Source organism: Phascolarctos cinereus, unplaced genomic scaffold (genome assembly GCF_003287225.1).
Source record: "Phascolarctos cinereus isolate Bilbo 61053 unplaced genomic scaffold, phaCin_HiC Scaffold_5;HRSCAF=322, whole genome shotgun sequence".
NCBI classification, from domain to species: domain Eukaryota; kingdom Metazoa; phylum Chordata; class Mammalia; order Diprotodontia; family Phascolarctidae; genus Phascolarctos; species Phascolarctos cinereus.
The window spans coordinates 443,875,864-443,897,533 of record NW_027555958.1 but is presented as its reverse complement, the minus strand read 5'-3'; the positions used below and the strand labels follow the sequence as shown (position 1 = coordinate 443,897,533).

The following is a 21,670-nucleotide window of genomic DNA, read 5'->3' as shown; positions in this document are numbered from 1 at the left end:
TTTAAAATTAAGGGACCTTTAATCCATTGAAATGAAAGAACTTGGTGATTAAACTGAGATGTGAGCGGAGGTCTTCTGCCTCCAATCCTCCAAATTTCTACTGTCACACCACCTCCTGAAGTTGAAGGGGAAAATTGAGGCAGCCAGCGGTCTCCTCAGCGTCCCTGGTGGAGAGAAAGGTGTGGGCTCATATTGCCCCTGGTTGTGGGTTCTAGTGGTGGGCTCCAACGGGGCCTTGACTGTTAGGCATCCCATCAGGCCCCAGGAACCTCCTTAACCTTCGAGGCATGGAAGGCCAACACTGGAGGGTCAGAGGAACAATGACACTCCATGTTTGACTCTAGCAAACCTTTCCATGTGCTATTCATGAGGGTCTTCATGGAACCTAATCCTACTTGATGTAGGGTAAGGTTAGTTGGGGGTGGCATTCCATCCAGTGTTGCTGTAAATACATAACCCTCATCTCTTTCTGCCTCTGGTAGAGGATCCCAGCCTTTTCTTCCTGTGGGTGGGGTGGGATGGTTAGGCGCTTCTGAGAGACGGCAGGGCAGATAGCAGCAGTCAGATGGGGGTGGGGAGGCTAGGTGGCTTGGTGATCTTCCAGCAAAGAATGGATGATCAAATATTGGGTATGTCGGAGAATGGATTCAGGTTTAGGTAGGAGCCGTTCCAGACAGCTTCTGAGGTCCTTCCAGCTTAGCACAATGTCTGGCAGATAGTAAACGCTTAATAAATTCATGTTGACTGACTGACTGAGCTCTTGGGACTGGGAATCACCTTTTTTTTTTTTTTTAAACTCAGCCCCCACTTGTTGCAGTTTCTGTCTTCTTGAGTTTGTCCTTTAACCCACTTAGCTACAATAATGTAAAAGTAAACACAGCAGTAAAGGAAAATGGGAGGAGGAGGGAAGGATGAGGGGCAGAGGGGCAGCATTTCCAAGTGGCACAAATATCTTCTCTTGGCCAAGCTCCAGTTCCCATAGACTTGCACTGTGTCTTACTGAGCAACTGTCCTGTGACCCTGCAAAGTCAGTGACATCTGGTCTGGGTGCACTTGCAGTTTTGATTGGCTCCCTTCCTTTCTCAGAAAACAGATTTATATATTTATTTTTGCTTTTTATTTTGGGTAAGAAGGACCCTGAACAAGATTTGCATTAATATGTCACTGGCTTAGTTTTGGAGTAAGTAACTCTTTTCTTTTTGTACCTGTACTTGGCCCATGTTTAGTTGTATTGAGATGATAGATTTAGAGATGGAAAGGACCTTCCAGGTCATATCTGCTCCACTTCCTTCATTTTTTTGCCCCTCCCTTCCACCAAGAGGTTACCGCAATAATGCTGAACCAAGGTTGGTAAGGCACTTAATAATTTACAAAGTATCTTCACACAGGAATCTCATTTGCTCCCGATACACAACCCTAGAAGGAATGGAGGGTGAGTATGACAACCTCTAGTTTTTAGAGGGGAAACAGAGGCACGCAGAGGATGTGATTTGTCCGAGATCACGTGGCTAGTTAGAGGCAGAGCTGAGACGAGAACTTGGATCTTCTCTTTTTTCCAGTGCTCTTTCCTTTGGACTGGCCATCCCTCATGATTGGAATACATTCCCTCCTTATCTCCTGTTATAATCCCTTGTTTCCTTCATTACTTAGCTCAGATGCCACCCTCTCCATGAGACCTTTCCTAATTTCACCCCTTCCCCTGCTACTAGAGCCTTCCTTCCAAAATCACCTTACATTTTTATTATCTATATTTTGTAAATGCATGTTGTTGTCCCTGATTAAATGTAATTTCCTGGGGCGGAGGCAGGAATGATCTCCTTTTTGGCTCTGGATCCCAGGAACCTAGTACAGTGCCTGGCTTATAGTAGGTGTTTATAAAAGCTTGGTGAACAATTGATTGATTTCCACCATACCATGCTGCTATCAGAATGAGTCTGGTCTTTCTTGATTTTGCTATGGGCTACTGTTACTTTGGTTTTATGCCTCTGATGGGAGGGAAAATGCAATCTTGTAGCTTAGCCAGCTTTCTCCATTATCTCCTCTTTCCCAAATAGAGTGTTTAACAACTAGACAGCCTTCTAAAGATTAGCCCTCAAAATTGTATTACTTCTGCTCTTCCAGCCCTCCAAAGGGCTGTCTTTCTCATTGTCAGATTTATGTTCCGAGCTGGGCATTGTTACACGAAACAGTGAAGAAGACATTGCTTTGTTCATTTGTAGGCTCACCTGAAATATGACGCATTGATATAGCAGTGTAGTGGCCAAGGTGAGACGGCCTAATGATGAGGCCCTTCTGGGAGGGGGTCTGAGAAATCACCTCGTGCCCAGATGTTGCATCCTGGAATGGAAGGTCGTTTTGGGAGGCTAATGGAAGGTGGGGACACACACACACATATATGTATATATGTACATATGTTTAGAAAGATAGGCTGTGTGTATGTATAAAGACAGGCCAGTCATGCCACATGGAAGGGGGATAAACAGAAGGATTGAATGTTCCATGAATTCCCCCAAGATATACAAATACTTAGAAGGAATCTTTGGACAAATATGGGCAAGAATAGCATGGGATGAGAAGGCATGCCTGTGTGGTGATCTCTGCCTTGATTTAAAGCAGGAGTGGGGAAGCTGTGGCTTCGAGGCCACGTGTGGCCCTTTGGGTCCTCAAGTACTACCCTTTGATTCAAAAAGGACCTAGAGGGCCACATGTGGCCTCAAAGCCTCAGGTTCCCCACCCCTGATTTAAAGAATACCAGGTTTATTGAAATCTTGAAAAAATGAAGAGAAGGGGGTCAGGAAAAATGATATAAATTGGTCATAGAATGTAGAAGCAAGTAAACTTAGGAAGCAGATAAACACAGAAAGGGATCAATGAAACAGAAATGTTAAAGAGAATTATGGGTTCGAGAACAATAAAATCACTATCCTCTATGTATTGCAAACCCTTCCAAGGAAGAGAAGTTTATGTTCCAAGTCTGCCAATTTTGACTTGACCAGACCAGGTCTATTGGGCTGTAATGGCAGAGTCACAGTATGGGTCAACGAAATTTCTGCTCCCCAGACCCCACATAGGTCTAGTCTTCCCAAACTAGTAACAGTTTATAGAGGGGAAACCACATGTTTGCAGTGCCCTTTTTTTGTTTTGTTTTGTTTTCATGGCAAAATATATTTTTGGAGATTGCTGCCAGAAGACTATTATTTGGAGGCAGTCAGAGTTTGGGCAGCTAGGTGGCACAGTGGATATAGAATGCCAGATCTAGCTAGAGTCAGGAACAATGAAGTCCAAATCTGGCTTCAGAAACCAGCTCTGTGACCCTGGGCAAGTCATTTAACCCTGTTTGCCTCAGTTTTCTCATCTGTAAAATGAGCTGACGAAGGAACTGGCAAACTACTCCAATGTCTTTTCCAAGAATACCCCGAATGGGGTCAAGAAGAGTCAAACACTACTGAAATGACTGAACAACAAGAGTTTGGGTCATTCCTTGTCATTTTGATTGAGTGGTCTGGTGGAAAGAGCCCCAAACCAGGAGTCCAGAACTCTGGGTTTTACTGCTGGCTTTGGAGTCTGAAGACCTGAGTCCAAATCCCTGACCTGCCACTTACATCAATGTGTGATTGTGGGCAACAGTGGACTTCCTTTTTTTCTTGTCTGGTAAATGAGAGGATTGAACCAGATGGTTGCTTCAGCACCAAATCTATGTCTGGTTCTAGGAGTTTGGAACATGTTCAAAGGATTCTCAAGTTGGCAATGGATTAAATCAAGATGAGTCAGCCAACAAGGTTGGAGTAACTTTGTCAGCCATATTTTGGCCACATGACGAGAAGATGGGACTCATTGGAAGAGACCCTGGTGTTGGGAAAGATTGAAGACAAAAGGAAAAGGGGACTGCTAGAGGATGGCATGGAGAAATAGTATCATGGAAGCAGTGAACATGAGCTTGGACAGACTTTGGGAGATAGTGGAGGATAGAAGGGCCTGGTGTGCTGTGGTCCATGGGGGTCACAAAGAGTTGTATACAACTGAACAACAACTTTTAGCCAAGCAATTTAGGATAACTTTGTAACCCATTGCTATACATAAAGACAAGGGTAGATAGGGAATGGTTCTTACTTAACCCTAGAATACAGTGGGAAGGAAGAGGGGGGAATGCATTTCTTTCAAAATGGGATCAAAAAATGGGTATGTATACCTTATTGTGGATTTGGAGGTAGCCTGATTGTGACTGCCGGGTGGTCCTGAGGGGCATCTGGATATCACCAAACATACCCTTGTCTCTGTTTTCTGTCCAGGTCGCCCCCTTTTTACACACTGCCGAAAGAGAGATTAATGCCATCCATCCTGCCCCTTTGCTAACACATCGAGTAACCATCATCAGAACAATTCCCTTGCCCATTTTTGTTTAACCCTTTGTATACTGGATTTAGTTCATCTTCCAGTTTTCATTTAGTTGAGAAAATGGAAAAATGTCAGCCTGTTATAAATCCCATTCAACAAGCCTGGATGTGACCAGCTGTCCTAATGGAAGATCTCAGGGTGTGCCAATAGAATATGAGACTGGGCTTTTGTTTCCAATCATTGGCGCTCTCAGTGTGTGCTCTGAGCCACAGAATCATGAGCTCAAAGAGACTCACAAGGGCTTTGAGATCTCCAAATTTGTTTTGTTCTCCTTAGGAACTGCCTTAGTCTTAGGGCGTGAAGTTGTGTAGGCTTATCTGGAGCCTTTGTATTTCAAAGGACATTAAACCACAGAAGATTATTAAGATGCCTTCACAGAAATCATCCACCCACTTCCTTGGTTGCTGTCAGCCAGTCATTATCAGCATTTATTAATCACCTGCTGTGTGCCAGGCACTGTGTTAAGGTCTGGGGATGCAAAAAAAAAAAAGGCTAAAGACAATCGCTGCCCTCAAGGAACTTCTTATCTAATGGGGAGATGATATGCAAACAACTGTGTACAAGTTAGATCTGTACAGGAAAAATTGGATGTAATCATCAGAGGGAAGGCACTGGCATTAAGGGTGATTGGGAAGAATTTCCTCTAGAAGGTGGGATTTTAGCTGAGATTTGAAGGTTGATTGTAGTCAAAGCCAATCTACACATGGTATGTGTATGTTGCAGGAGCAGAGATTTAGAGCTGGAAGGGACCTTAGAGGTCATCTACTTAACCTCTTCATTTTAGAGATGAGGCTCTGAATAAGTTAGGGGACTTGCCCTAGGTCATCCATCCAGCATGGGGGGAGGGGGATTTGAACCAGGTATTTCTGGCTCTTAAGTCTAGTGCTTTATGTTTCCTCTGCATTAGACCATAGAAGTCTCCCCAAGTTTCACATTATTCTTCATTGTTGACATTTCTCACTGATAGCTTTTACTCTGAGCGGCAGTGTGTTGGCCTGCATAAAAAAGCAGGCTTTGAGCCAGGATGGTCTGCCTGGGTTCAGCCCTGTCTCTGACACTCTGCCTATGTGACCCTACGTGACTTGTGGACAAGTCACAACTCTCTAAGACTCTTAAGCTGCAGAAAGGATGCCATCCTACATTGGTAGGAAGAGTTTTCTTACCTGGGAGTTCCTTTTGCCAATTAAATCACAGGTCTAATCCTTCTTTATTGCATAATAATAAATCCATTTCATTCATACACCATGATTTGTTCCACTACTGCCTAATTTGTTCCAGGTCTGTGTTACTACAAAAAAATGCCAGAATTATTTTTGTGTTTGGGGAACCTTTCTATCTGTTGTTGGCTTTCTTGAGGTCTGTCCCCATGATGTACATCAAAGGTATGTACAGCTTAATGGGCATTTAAAAAAAGTCTAATTCCTGCCCCACAGGTCCTAAATGGGTTGGCTTCTTGTTTGGTCATTACAATCATATTCGACTCTTTGTGATCCCTTTTGGGGTTTTCTTGGCGGAAACACTGGAGTGGTTCGCTGTTTCCTTCTCCAGCTCATTTTATAGATGAGGAAACTGAGGTAAGGAGAGGTTAAATGACTTTCCCAAGGTCACACAGCCAGTAAGTGTCTGAGGTAGTAATATGACTTGGGCATATCATTGGATTTCTCTGGGCATCGATTTTTTCCTCGTCTTACAACATTAGGAGTTCAGTGGTTAGATAAGTGGTTTTATGCTGAGGTCTCTGGTCCTCCACTGATAGATTTCGGGGGGGTGGTGTCTGTGATCTTGGATGGAAAAAAAATCTTTATTTTCACTAACCTCTAATGGAAATTTCGTGTTTCTTTTAATTATGAATGCAGGCAACAGAATTTTATTCTGAGAAGGGGTCCATTGGCTTTCCCACGTTGGCAAAGGAAACCTCTTTAACATATAAAAAGTTAACAATTCCTGGACTAAAAATTTCTTCAGATTCTAAGATTATATGTTTCTAAGAGAAAAGGGTGCATATCTAACACCCATTTGTATGCTTCTTTAACATTCATTCTTTTCAATCTGGAATGCTTCAGGCTAGAAGCTGATTGTGGTATTGCTTTGAGTTTCTAGTGCCTACAGGTGTTAGCTATTAGGAATTTCATAATTTTCTTTTATTGGCTCTTGAACAGAGTTACTGCCAAAAATCAGTTTTATGTAAGCTTGTTTTTTCCCTCCTCAAGATGGAGAAAGACAGATTTGCTATTTTAAAACCTCTCTTATGGTCAGAGAATACCTTCCTCAATCCATTAATGACGTTATAAACTGTCCTAATGCATGATGATTTAAGGAGAGATTTTGAAGAAAGATTGGAGCTGATTCTGGTCTTTACCATTTGGTCTCTATTTGGTGATCCCAAGAGGACCAGCCATGTCACAGATTTGGTGGCAGATGGCAGATACACTCTGAGAGGAGAAGAGCTAACCCTGTGTTGTCTTAGATTCACGCACTTGTTTGAGACGATATTAATTTGGGAGTAATTAAGGAATTTAAGAAAATTATGCATTTGCTTGAAATAGGGGACGAATAATGATAATAGCTCACATTTCTATAGCACTTTAAGATTTTTTTTTATATGTTATCTCATTTGATCCTTGCAAGAACATTGGAAAATAGCCACAATTATTATCTCCATCTTACTGATGAGGAAACAGGTTGAGAATTATTAAGTGACTTACAGGGTCACCCAGCTAGTAAGTGTCTGAAGCAGGATTTGAACTCAGGTCTATCCTGACTCCAAGTCAGAGCTCTATACACTGTGCTGCCTAGGTGCTAAATATAAAGTTTCTTTTGAAAGAGGTTTATTTATTAAACAAGTTTTAGTGATGACTTTTGTTTTTGTATTACAGTCATTTATGGATATAGTTGCCACACTTCCCATCTCAAAATTGAACTATCCATTTTATTTATCAACTATCTTGTCTGTTTTTCTATCTATCTATCTGTCTGTCTGTCTATCTATCTTCTATCTATCTTCTATCTATCTATCTATCTATCTATCTATCTATTTATCTATCTATCTTCTGTCTACCTATCTACTATTTATTTGCCTGTTTATACATACGTTTATCTATCTCTTTATCTACTTACCTGTCAATTTATCTATCCATTAGTCTATTTAACCTATCCATTTCTCTCTCTCTCTTTCTCCCTCTCTCTTTCTCTCTCTCTCTCTCCCCCTCCCTTCCTCCCTCCCTCTTCACCTATCCAGTTATTTGTTTATTCATCTGTCTGTCTGTTTATTAATTTAATGGGACCATGAGTTCATTCCTTCTACTAATGTAAATCAACACCTGCTCAGCCACTTCTGGTCTTACATGGTTGCTTGTGGACACTGAGAGTTAAGTGAGTTGTCTCACAGCCAGCATGTGTCAGTGCAGACTTGGGCTCTGGTCTTCCTGACTCTGGGGCCAGCTCGCTCTTGAGTAGCCCACCTCTCAGAATCCTTTTTAAAAAGGAAAAAGTTAAGTAAACATTTAGTCTCTACAGTCATCCACTTTTCCACTGAGAGGAAGGTGGTATGCTTCAATATCCGTTCTCTGGGATCAATATTAGTCATCACAGTTATCCTGAGTTGATCTTCTTTTTAATGGTCTTTTCATTTACATGATTGTTAGTGATTGGATATATTTTTTTAACAATTCCAATAGAGGAAACTATGGGACTTGCCCATGGTCATGAAGCTGGTATGTGTCTGAATTGGGATTTGAACTCAGGTCTTTCTGACAAGTTCAGCATTCTATCCACTATTCCAACTCACTGTTTCTTTGATCTAAAGTTAGAAGGTACTTAGAGAAGGTACTTTCATTTTACAGATGAGGAAATTGAAATAGAGAGAAGTTAAGTAACTTACTATGGTCACCCAGCTGGTGTCTGAAGCTGGATTTGAACCCTGGTCACCCTAACTGTAAGTCCAGCACTTTATCTACTACCCCACATTGCCTCATTCATGCTCGTCACTGATCTGGTCAGAAAGGCTAATTTGCATTTCCTTGGGCTCCACTTCAGAAGCTGTCTTGGAAACCATCACCAAGATGACCAAGCCTTCTTCTCATTAGGGACTGGAACCTTAAGTCATGTAGAAATTGGACCTGGTTGAGTGTGTTCATGAGTTTGAGCTCAGTCTCTTTCAAAACTGTTTGTTGAGCTGAAGGAGTGCCCCAGTGGGCAGCTCTGGCCTCCTTGTTCTTCTCTGCCCTAGGACACAGTTACCGAATTAGGAAGATCAGACCCAACGCTTGAACAGTTTATTTTATTGTTGAATGCATATGTCGTGGAGGGGCTTTTGAGAAGCTAAAAGAAAAGTGAAAAAACCCCTCTCCTTGTTGGAACAGCAGCCTGGAGTCTCAGCTTGCCTTCGACTTCCCCAGTGATGTTTTAAGATCTTGTGTAAACTCACTGTGGTTTGCCTTCGGGCATCACGCTTGTTTAATTTGGCTGTATCATATTTGTAATTGCCACAGTTTAATAATTGGCCAATATTCTTGACAGCAATTTGCAAGTCTCTTTTTAATGGAATGCTTTGCCTTTCATTTCCACAGTGTTTAGTTCAGACCTGGGCTAAGTCTTTGGATTCATGCTGGGCCAACCAATGAGTCAGACCAACAGTGTGTACTGATATGGTACCATAGTACAATTGGAGGCATCCAAAAATGCCTTGTAATGTCCTTAAGATGCAGCTTAAGTATCTTCTACATGAAGCTTTTCCTGATCCCCCCCAACTCCTGGTGCCATCCCTCCCAAAATACTTTGTATGTATGTGTGTATATTAACTTCATAGCTATTTCTATGTAGTTGTTTCCTCCATTAGAATGTACATTCATTTCAAATAGGGATGAATTCATTCTTTGTACCAGCCTGGCGCATAGTAGGCTTTTACAGAATACTTATTGATTGATGGTCCATGGCCTCTTAAATATTCCCAGTCAGCTTGGGTCACTTTATATGCCATGGAAAATCCTTTTGATAGCCAACCTTTTTTTTTTTTTCTGGGAATATATTCTCTTCCCACCCCTTTTTTTGTTTGAACTTGGGATTTCATTGGTGTAGAAACTCTCTTCATTCAGGCCAATCAATAGCCCTTTGAAACGAGATTTAGATGCATGGGAAACTGGGAAAGATTTATGAAGAGCAAGGAAGGATAAGAGGTGAGAAGGATGAGAAGGCGGGGATGGGGTTCCATTCTGTACAGTTGACTTTGATCTGTTAATCAATACTCTTTGAATCTGGTCATTTAATCTGTAATACATCCATACAGCTGATAGTTCTCTCTGCTGTCCACAAGAGTAGGATAAGAGAAATTGACAAACATTATGTCATAGATGTAGGAGTGGAAGGAAAGTCGGAGAAAACCCAGATCAACTCTTTTCATTTTACAGGGACTGTTGCCTTTCTTTGTATCTCCAGCATGCTTAGCCTTTTGGCTTCCTATTGATTATTGACAGTGGCCCTTAATTAATTTCAAAGATCATGTGATTTGTTTATTTATATTTTCAGAGATCACCCATACTTTTATTAAGGGTGTAGTGAAATAGGAAAAAAAAAGCATACTGCCTGGCAAATAGTAGGTGCTTAATAAATGCTTGTTGACTTGGCTTGATTTGACCAGAAGTGTGGACATTAGAACCCCTAAGTCTTAACTCTGGTTGTCTTTCTACTAGATTATTTTAACTGTAGTCAGTCCTAAGGAGCACCGAGTTGTTAGAATTAGAATGGTCTCGGGGAAGCTAAGGAAGGCTCTCTCTTATTCTGCTGCTGCCTCTCTGAGATAAGAAAAGCTGTTTTCATTTTGTGTGACCATAAACCATGTAAAGATCAAGACTGTGATACCCTGATGGAATTCATTTTCCCAAGATATTATCAAATAGATTTTTATATGTGTTTCTGACTGTTTGCAAGTAGAGGGTTTTTTTTTTTTTTTTAATGATCTGATTGATGGGGTGGAGGAAATGAAGATGCAGTTTCATTTTTAATGCTAAAACTGAGACTGGAAACAAGCCAACGGTGTGTACGTGGCAATTTAAAATATATGTACAAATCCACAGGTAGAGTGGTCTGTCTTACCTTGAATGCCTAGATTGGGTGGGGAAATGAACTTCTATAGTTCCTAAATAAAATCATGTCTCCATTTTTTCCTTGAAATAAATTTCCTAAAGCTTTAAGATCTTGGAGAAAGAGTGTTCAAATATACTGACATGTCCAAGAACTCACACACATACAGATTTCTTGGGCACACTGTAGACATCTTAATGAACCATCCATTTATAAGACCTGAAGAAACGTTTACCTAGTATAAGCTTGTATATTTACCAAAATATTTTGTGAATGGAGAATCTGCTTTTATTCTAAATTTCTAAAATTTATCCCTACACATAAATTCATAATAAGGATTAAATTTACCTTTAGATATCCAGTGTTGAAAAGTATCAACTTAGGAAAAGAGCCAGCCTGAGACTCCAAAGGTCTTCAGCTGGTCTTGAGGCTGGAACAAGAGACAGGCTTGACTTAGTGGATAGAGCACTAACCCTGGAGTCAGGAAGAACTGAGTTCAAATCTAGCCTCAAACATGTACTACCTATTATCCTAGGCGAGTTACCTTATCGCTGTCTGCCTCAGTTTCCTCATATGTAAAATGCGGATGACAGTAATATCACCTGCCTCTCAGAGTTGTGAGGATAAAATGAAATAATATTTGTAAAGTGCTTTGTGTACATTAAAGCACTGTGGACATGTTAACTATTATTACTGCCCAGTGTATACACAACTTTGTATTTATCTGCTCATATCTATACATGTATGCCAAAAAGTCATGTTTTATACATTAAATGTGGTATATGATAATATTATAACATATGCTAATATATCACACCCTTATGTTTATATGTATATATGTATGTGTGTATATCTATACCTATTTCTCTCTATCTAGCCATTCTTTCTTTCTGTCTATCTGTCTCACGTCCATTTTCCTTGGTTATGGTCTCCATGATTTCTGTGATTGCACTGCTGTTCTCTTTGAGCTTTGAGGGTGAAATTGCATATTCCATTCCGGGAGTGGTCATCAGGGTAGACTGTCTATTCAGGCACGTTGACTTTTGGGAGGCCCATTCTTCTCTCCAAAGAGAGTTCTTTGATCCTCAGTGACTTTTTCAGACTATTAAAGACGTTGTCATCCTGGTAACCACTTAGCATTCAGACATCTGTCCCTGGTTCAACATTGGCTACAGTAAGTAGATGTGAACAGAGGCTGTTTAGCGATTTCAAAGATGTTATGCTTTATAATATTCATTTAAATTTTAAGAGATTACCTACACTTTTCGTAAAAGTGTAACAAGATGGGAAAAAAAGCTGAATTTAAAGGACTGTCTATACAACTGTTAGCTGAGGGATCTCTAGAGCAATTAGCCCATCCAGATGTCTCTTTCAGCTTGTGTCCTCGAGGTCACTGGTGCCTCAGGGCCTGGAGAGAGCAAGTTATTCTTCATATTTGAAGTCTTGTGAGATGTGATTGGCCTTTAGATGTGTGGAATAGCTTGATCTCTGCAGCCTTTCTGAGGGTCAGCCTCTAGGGACAGAAGCTAAAATATCTTCAAGAGTGATTCTTAGTCACGTGTCCATGACTCACATGAAACATATTTTCATTAGTTATAAAAATTAAAACGATAACTGTTGAAATTCAGTGGAATGCATGTATCGGTGTCTCTTCTTTTCCTGCCCTGATTTCTTTCATTCCTTTAAAAAAAATTCTGTTCCTTTTATTTTTTAATTTTATTTTTCATCAGTAAATTATGTCTAAGAAGTGACTCTTTAAAGTGAACAACTTTTTCTTGATTTTGAAGGACATGTGCAACTTACATGATTTATTCCCATTGGCAGTATGTGTAGGAGACATTTTATATCACTGATATATTAGAGGTACACTCTGTTCTGCTGTATATAACTTGATATATACGTTTCCCAAAAGCATCGCTCTATGCAAAATCAAGCAATAAAAACCACAGGACTTATGGAAAAAATCTGGTTAGGGGCACTGTACTCAAAAACTCTGTAAGTGACATAAAAAAGATAGGAATGTAATTTAAAAATGATAGCACAATTTTATATATGTTATATAGTTAAGAAACACAAGAATACTACAGTAAGTAATGGCTGGGGCTGGGGCTGAGGCCTCAGGCTGCTGCTTGGCCTGCAGCCTGGGCTGCCCAACCAAGTTGGGCAAGTGGACGTTGGGCAGGCCGACTTTGGGCAAGTCAACTCTAGGACCTTGGGCCAGAGGCTAAGGTGGATGGGAGTAGTGAGGACCAGCCCTCATCCCCCAGCTCTTACTGTACCAGAGGATGTACAATAAATCTGTCCCTTCATTTGACTCTTAAGTAATGCATATGTTCCAGGAGTATTGTTTATAAATCAAATCAGTTTCAGTGGAAGAGGAGCTTGGGCTATTTGAAGGAATCTGGTGGTAAAAATCCTCCTTCTGTAACATGAAGAGTCCATTTTGTACAGTGAATTATCAGTCAACTCTTTGTGCATGTGATTTTTCCCATATCATTTCTTTTTTATTTTAAAAAATTTCTTGGTTTTGGATACACAATTATTTCCTGGTATAATTGAAAATTATATCACCCTCACCCTTCCCACTGAGCCTTCTCTTGTAACAAAGCAAAACACTTAAGCAAATATGAATGACAAAATGACTTTCATTGGACAGCGTAGGCAATGTTATAGCCTTGTCAGACCCTGCTTCTTTGCCACGGGGAGGCAAGTGTACTTCTTTGCCTGTTCTTAGAACCAGGAGTGGTCATTGCAATTAATCTGAATTTGAGTGCTTTTTCATGTTTTCATTCATATCATAGCCATCAGTGTTTGTGGTGTTCTCGGTTCTGATAGCTTCAACTCTGTATCAGTTCATACAAGTTTTCCATTGGGCTCCCCATTATAAACAAGTACTTTTAGCTACAGAATTTAAGAACAGCTGCTTTGTAGAGCTTGATAAGGTTGGAGTCAGGCATACTGAGAACAGGGCCTGGAGAAGGAAAAAAAAATGTGAATGAGTTAATGGACAAAATGTTCCTTTTTTAACCAACTCATAAAATTTAAAAAAATTGACTTGGATGTTTTGGAAATGCTTCTATTTCACCTTAACTTGATTTTTTGAAGGAAAGGGCATTTTTTTTTAGAGAAGGATTCAAGTTAAAATTTATGTTTATTTTCACAGGCAACTGAAGAATTGGGAAGAAGTGATTTCAAAGCCTCTTCTGATTTACAAAGGCAGCCTGTGACGGGAAGAACTGTAAGCCAAGCTGACCAGGGGAAGACTCTGGGTTTCACCAAGAGACCAAAATGGCGTCCCAATGGATGGTCACCACGTTGGGGTTGATGAGTTGGTGTTTGGCAACAGCAGGTAGGTCAGGTCGGCCCATGTGACTCCTGTGTTTGTTGTCTTCTTTTGGAAATATTGTACACTTTGTTTTAGAATTCATTTTAATTCAGCTAATCTGCTACGTGTGAGGCACTGGGGTAGGAACAGGGCATTCAAAGACCTGACAGTTTTGGTCCTCTGGGAATTTACCTTCTACTGAAAGACCTTAAGTAAGCCAAGGTTTCTGCAGTCTATGTGGGAGAGACTAAGTGCTGTGTTAGCAATCTGGAAATATAGCCTGAATGAGGACCAGAGATAGCAGGAACCAGCTGGACTGATGGGCTAGCTGGAGTCAGGGACTGGTGAGCAGAGTGTCTATCAGTTAAGATGTCTTATTGAAGAGCTATTTTAAGATATCTTGCTGAAAGTAAGTAGGAATAAGCATCTTTTTTGAATGCCATTGTGGGACTGTGAGATGCTCACGCTCTTCTCTGTTACCATTTGTGGGCAGTTTCGTTTGATGACATGATGGGAGGGAGTAACAACATGGAAGCAGTGGACCTGATGCTTATTACTGCAGTGACTGGAGGGCAGCCAGGTGGCACTGCAGTGGATAGAGCCCCCGGCCCTACTAGACTGTAAGCTTCATGAGGGCAGGGACTGTACTTTATCTGAACTTTGCATTTTCCCGGGGGAATTTTCCCCATAGTACAATGCTGACAATACAGTTGTCACTTAATAAGTAAATGTTTGTTGTCGACATCACATTTATATATATATATATATAGCACTTTACAAAACATTTGAAGTAGGTTGCTCCAGGATTATCTCTCTTACAGGTGGCAATACTGGAGCTCAGAAGGTGTTTGGTTTTTTTTTTTTTCCGACAAGGCAGTTGGGGTTAAGTGACTTGCCCAGAGTCACACAGCTAGTAAGTGTTATGTATTTGAGGACAGATTTGAACCCAAGTACTCCTGACTCCAGGGCCTATGCTCTATCTACTGTGCCCACCTAGCTGCCCCTCAGAAGGTTTTTGTGACCAACCCAAGGGCCACACAATTAAGTGTCAGAGTCAGGTTTTGAATCCAGTTCTTCTGATCCCAAGGCTAGACTCTTCACCATACAGGCTGCCTCACTGAATCAGAAAGTAGTAGGGTAGGGAGCGTAGCTCTGTGGAAAACTGTGGCTGTTTTTTGATGAAAAATGCCAGGTCCTGCTTTATTGATTAAGCATTAGCTTCTGGACTCCTTTTTCTTTTTTTGACTCACATTGCAACAGATTACAGAAAAGAAATAAATCAACTGGATGGACAGTGGTGGTTTTGGGGACTGGAAGGCCACACTCTTTGGGCATTTGATAATTGATCACTTTGTCTAATGCCTTTTTCCCCCCTGTCTCGAGTATTGCATTCAGCACTGGACATCTCATTTTAGGGAGGAAGTTTATAAGCTGAAGAGCATGCAGAGGACACTAACCAGGATTGGTTACACAGCTAGTTAGTGTTTGCGGTGGAATTTGAACTCAGCTCTTCCTAACTGCAAACCCTGCTTTTTCCCCAACTGTTCCTGCTTGGGGCCAAATGGGAGAAGGTCTTCCATGCTAGCTTAAAGGAGCCTGGATTTGGTGCAGCAGCCGGTGGGAACCGTTGAAGGTCCTTGCCCACTAGGGCTGGCATGAATGCCTTGGAGGTAACTGAGACTGTAGTCTCCTTTATTGACTCCCCTCAATCAACTGGAGCTCAGCTGGTTAAACACCAGTTTTGTTTTCTTTTTGAAGATTAAGCCATAAGGAAAATATACCAGGGCCCCGTTCCCCCCTTTGGGTAGGTCTTGTGATTTGGGGGGGTCATTTACACTACCCTTCCTCTGAAGCGGGTGGATCTTAGGCACAATGGAATGTAGTATTGCAGGGGTCTCCTGGGAAGCCGAGGCTGTGGATCAGAGCTGCAGCAGAGCCGAGCTTAGCCAGTTAGTTAACTAAAGATCTGCTCCAGTCCCCAGAAGGCTGCCCGACTTGTTCCAGCCCTGTGGCCTGGCTGCCCAGGGTAGCAGGCCAGGCATTTCCTCTGGAGCCTGTGGTGAGGGACAAGCGGGGCAGGGGGCAGCGTGCCCCCTCCGAGGCTGGTGACGGCTTTATTTTGATTAAGCTTTTCCTCACCTGCCCTTCACTCTTGATGCCTTGAAGAGCATTCCTGGAAGGGGGAGGAGGAGTGGGGAGGATGGTGTGGCTCTAAGAGCCCTGCATTTTCAAGAGTGCCTCCCGGGTGGGAAAATACTCCCTGACCCCCACTGGCTGACACCCTCCCCTCCATCCCCTAATCTTTACAAGGTGGCTTGGATGGAGAGCTGAAAGAAGGTCCTTGAAACTGGCTGCAACCCAGTGTTAGAGGCAGAGTTCTTAACCTGGGGTCCCTGAATTTCTTTTTACAAATATGTATCTATATGTATATAATAACATAGTAACTGTACATATTTCAGTATAATTCATTTCCATTGTAATCCCATAAATTTTATTTTAGGTCTTTTAAATCATTACTTTGATATGAGGTCCACGGGTTTCAGTAGAAAAAAAATGGCTGAGACCCCTGTTTTATAGAGGGGCCGGATCACGGAGAGGTTAAGTGATTTGCCTAGGGCAGCACTGACAGGTTCTGGTAGCTAATCTGTGCCAGAGGCAGGGTTCAACCCAGGCCTCTCCCATTCTCATGCTGTCTGGTCTTCTAGCCACTGTGCCAAGTGTTAACCTTAAAAATAAAAATCTAACTCATTTTTAAAAATAGATTTTTATTGATATCTTTTGTTTTTACACATCGCAGAAAATCCCAACTAATTAATGCTACACAGCTAGTTTCTGAAGTAGTTATCTTTAAAAAATGCCTGCCACACCACACACACACACACACACACACACACACACACAGAGGTGCACACACACACACACACACACACACACACACACACACACACAATTTCCTGCTGCTTCTGAAGCCTGCCAGAGTTAATTAGGATTCAGTTTCCAATAACAGGAAAAAGACACACACAGGAAGAATTCAGGGAAATCAGTTGAGATCGAAAGCCTGGACGCGCCTGCTGTGGGTTGCTCTGTGCCAGGGTTGAAGATGTTGTCTGGGATGAACTTTGCAGCCAGCCAGACCAGTGTTCCCCTGGATGCACAGGTGACTCCCCTCATCCCAGTGTCTCATTTTGGTGCCCAGATGCATCCTTTTGGGAGCCTGCCCACACCCTGCACACACATGGGTTGAGCAAATATATTGCTTTTCATTTCTGGTGGATGTACCTAGAATTCCAGGTAGAAGATCTAGTGGGGGTGGGGGAGGGAAGATAGGGATTTCTTTCAGTCAAACACATACTCAAGCCAGAAGGTCGCTAGGTGCCAACCCCCCAGGGCTGGGGATTTTGAATGGCCAGTCAAAGACCTTGGGCTCCTTGTGTCCTGAATTAAAACTCATTTAGTAACATGGAACTCGAAACAATACCTTTTATAGAATCCCAGAATTCAGCTACTACTGGGCTGTCCACAGGAGAGAGATAGCCTAAGCCCCAGATTTCTGGTTTAGGTTTCTGGAGCTGCCTGCCCCACCAGCAGTGGGAGAGACTACCAGTGTCCTCACTGGGAATAGTTTTGCAGGCAGACAAAAGCACAGATATGATCACTAAAGGACTGCTTTAATCTGTTCTTTGGGACAGGGGTTGGTCTTTTCATCTCTCCTTGCTGCTTTGGTTTTTTAATCTCTCCTTTGGAAGATTAGGAGGGTTCTCTTTTCTTTGCTCATCTAAAACCCTAGCTATCTCAGTCCCCCATGGATTCTTCCCTGAATACCCAGGGCCAAATGGATTCCATTAGATAAGGGTGTTGGAATCCGGAATACCTAGATTCAAATCCTACTTCTTTTTTTTTTCTTTTAGTTTATTTTTCTCAATTATGTGTACAAATTTTTTAAAACATTTAAAAAAAATTTTGATTTCCAAATTCTCTTTTGCTCTCCCTCCCCTTCCCCCCTTGAGAAGGCAAGCAATTTGATATAGATCATACATGTGAAATCATGCAAAACATTTCCTTATTAGCCATGTTGCAAAATAAAACACAAATCAAAATAAAAACAAAACCAAGAAAAATAAAGAAAGTAAAAAAAATCTGCTTCGATCTGCATTCAGACTCCATCAGTTCTTTCTCTAGAGGTGGATAGCATTTTTCATCATAAGTCCTTTGGAATTGTCTTGGATCATTGGATTGCTGAGAATAGCTAAGTCACTCATAGTTGATCGTTGGACAGTATTGCTGCTACTGTGTATAATTGTCTCCTGGTTCTGCTCACTTCACTTTGCATCAGTTCATATGAGGCTTCCCAGGTTTTTCTGAAATCATCCTGCTTGTCATTTCTTATAGCACAATGGTATTCCATCACAATCATATACCATGGCTTGTTTAGTCATTCCCCAACTGATGGGCATCCCCTTAATCAAATACTTCCACTTCTAATACTTCTTAGCTATGTTATCCTAAGTCACTGAGCCTCAGTTTCCTCATTTGTAAAATGAATATTAACCCTGTAGTACAATCACAAGATTGTAAAGAAGCTTTAAAAATGTGATCCAATTTTATTTTATTGTTTATTTATTTATATTTAATTTTTTTATTATTAAGTACCTATTGTGTGCCAGGCAATGTGCTAGGTCCTGAAGATACAAAGACAAAACATGTCCCTAGTGGAGAGAAAGTTAATTAACAACAACAACAACAGTAATAAATAATAGTTCCAGGGTCACTTTCTATGTAAAGCCTTTCCAGATTCCCAAGTGCTAATGCCCCCCCTTCCCTAATTATCTGATATTTATTTGTCTTTATCCTTTTTATAGGGTAGCAGGTGGATAGAGCATCAGGCCTGGAGTCAGGTGGACCTGAGTTCATATCTGGCCTCAGACACTTAATAGCAATATGACCCTGGGCAAGTCACTTAACCCTGTTTGCCTTAGTTCCTCATCTGTAAAATGAGCTGGAGAAGGAAATGGCCAATTACTCTAGTATCTTTGCCAAGAAAACCCCAAATAGGGTCACAACTGAACAACAGCAAAAATCCTCTTTATATTTTGTATATAATTATATATATATATATATATGTATATACTAATTGTATGTAGACTTGTATATACTCTTATATGTGTATAGATACAGAAACAAATGTGTATTAATGCACAGAAGCAACAGCTACACTTGTATATAAGTGCATAGATACATATACAGACAGGCTTATACACATGTGTATGTAATAAGCACATAGATATGTACACGTGCAATGCACTTATACATTTGTGTATATACAGTCATGCGCATAGATATGCTTACATGCATACACATATACATGCCCATACAGAAGCACACAAACATGCATGCAATGCTAACACATGTATCTACCTTGAGCACATGATATACACATAGACACATACACACCCACCGATGTGTACATATACACAAGCACATAGATACACATGCATGCAATATATGTACACATATGTACAAAAGCACATAGTTACAGTGCACACACACGATGTACATGCATACATGTGTACCCACACATCTATAGGCATAGACAAACACACATATATACACATGCATACAGTCACACATACATACAACATGTGTATACATGTACAACACATATATCATCTATTACATGGTATGTGCATATGTATGTGTATACACACATCATATTGTGTACACACACACACACACACACACACACACACACAGAGTTCTGAAGGGTTTTTTCGGACACCCTGTATGTACTTATTGTCTCTTCTGCTGGAGCGTAAGAGATTTGTGAGAGGTGAGTATTTCATTCTTTGCGCCTGGTACATAGTAGGGCCCTTAATAAAGGCTTATTGATTGGTGGATTGATAAATTGCGTTAAGGTTTGCAGAGCAGAAGGATAAGGGAAAAAAAGAGAACAGAAGGAAAGGGGGATAGAAAGGTGAAGCTGCCATCCTGAGCATTCTCACCCTGTTTGGACTTTTGGGTTTAAGAAATAACTTGATGATTTTGAAGCCTACTTTAGCCTTTATCTTTGTAGGGAATTGTTTTCCCAACTGGCATTTTCCTGGTGACTGGATTCCTGATCAAGTTGGGGGTGGGCTCTGGGGGCTCCCTCAGAATCTTAAGGAGCATACAGGGCAAGGCTCCGGGCAGCAGCCCCCCAGCAGTCCCCAAGTGTTCTAGGTCACATTCCAGCCCCAGAATATCAGAATAGCAGTGACATGGAGGAGGAGATGGCTGATGGGTATTTTCTCTCTCCTCCCCAGATGCACATGAGCTGCTGCGTTTTCTTTTTTGTCAAAACATTTCCTGCAACTATATTCGGGAAAGATTTCTCCAGATAGGAAATCACCGCTTAGAAATGCAATATTCACACTCCCCTTCCCCCATCTGCCCCTTTTCTTTTTCTGAGAGCCCTTTTAAAAGCAGGAGAATTATTGGAATTTGGTGCAGGTATACTTGATGAATTCCTCTCAGAAGAGAAAGAGCAGTATTTCTTAGGAGTGGGCAGCAAGGTACCCTGGGGACTGAAATCTAACACACACACACACACACACACACACACACACACACACACACACACACACACACTTCTCTCTCTCTCTCTCTCTCTCTCTCTCTCTCTCTCTCTCTCTCTCCTCTCTCTCTCCTCTCTCTCTCTCTCTCTCTCTCTCTCTCTCTCTTCTCTCTCTTCTCTCTCTCTCTCTCTCCCTCTCTCCTCTCTCCTCTCTCTTCTTTTTCTCTTTTCACTGCTCTTTTCTCTCTCTCCTCTCTCTTTCTTTTTCCTTCTCTTTTCTCTCTCTCCTCTCTCGTCTTTCTCTTTTCCCTAATCTTTTCTCTTCTCTCTCTTTTCTTTTTTTTCTTTTTCCTTTCTTTCTCTCTCTTCTCTCTCTTTTTTCCTCTTTCTCTCTCTCCTCTCTTTCTCGTCTCTCCTGTCTTTTTCTTCTCTTCTCATTTCTCTCTCTTTCTCTTTCTCTGTCTTTGTCTCTATCTTTGTCTCTCATCCTTCTAAACCTTGGAAATCATAACTGAAAAAAAATACTCAAAAGTAAGTCAAGTCAACAAGCATTTGTTAAGACCCAGTGGTACTACTTATTGAGAAAATCCATAATGTGATTGCCTTCCAGGGAAGGGGTGGAGCTTGTGAACTATTCAGTGTTGCTTATTCAGCTGTTTATAAGCTACTGTGAAACTTTTGCATCTTCTGCATTGCCTGTGGAGATAAATGTGAGCTGTCCTATGTCCAATATGTATGTGTTAAACAGAGGGTTGGTAAGAAAGTTCAGTATGCTGTTATCCACGTTGAAGGAAACACAGACAGGAGCTATGTGTAAGCTATATCTGAAGATGCTTTTTTTCAATTTTTTTATTTCATTAAAGATTTCCCAATTACTGTAAAAAAAAAGACTATGCTGTGCCAAGTGCTGGCATACAAATACAGGCAAAAGACAGCCCCTGCCCTCAAGGAGGCCAGAGTCTAATGAGGAGCCAACATGCAAACAACAGTGTATAAACAAGTTACCCACAGGATAAGATGGAGATGAAGAACAAAGATCTGACAACATAACACAACAGAAAGCAATGCAGTACAATATGCATGTACTAAGTACCTGCTTTGTGCCAGGCTGTGCTAAGTGCTGGAAATACATATAAGAAAGTCAGTCCCTGCCCTCAAGAAGCTTACATCTAACCATTACTTAGTGCTAAGCACATAGCACTAAGTAAATAGTTATAAGAAAAAAAATCCCCCGCTCCCCCAACCACCTACTTGAAGCTCCCTGTTTGGCTTTCGGTGTCCTCACATGCCTGCATAACTTAGCCCACAAAAATAGAGAAATC

At 41.3% G+C, this 21,670-nt stretch overlaps 1 protein-coding gene across 1 annotated transcript in view; it reads left to right on the top strand.

The window, feature by feature from the left end:
- The window catches only part of TGFBR3 (transforming growth factor beta receptor 3), a 239,881-nt gene that overhangs the window by 15,413 nt on the left and 202,798 nt on the right, over window positions 1-21,670 (top strand). The window contains exon 2 of the mRNA XM_020975375.2: window positions 13,637-13,822. Within this exon, the coding sequence (XP_020831034.1) occupies window positions 13,762-13,822 (61 nt within the window). The 5' untranslated portion in view covers window positions 13,637-13,761. The remainder of the gene's footprint in view (window positions 1-13,636; window positions 13,823-21,670) is intronic.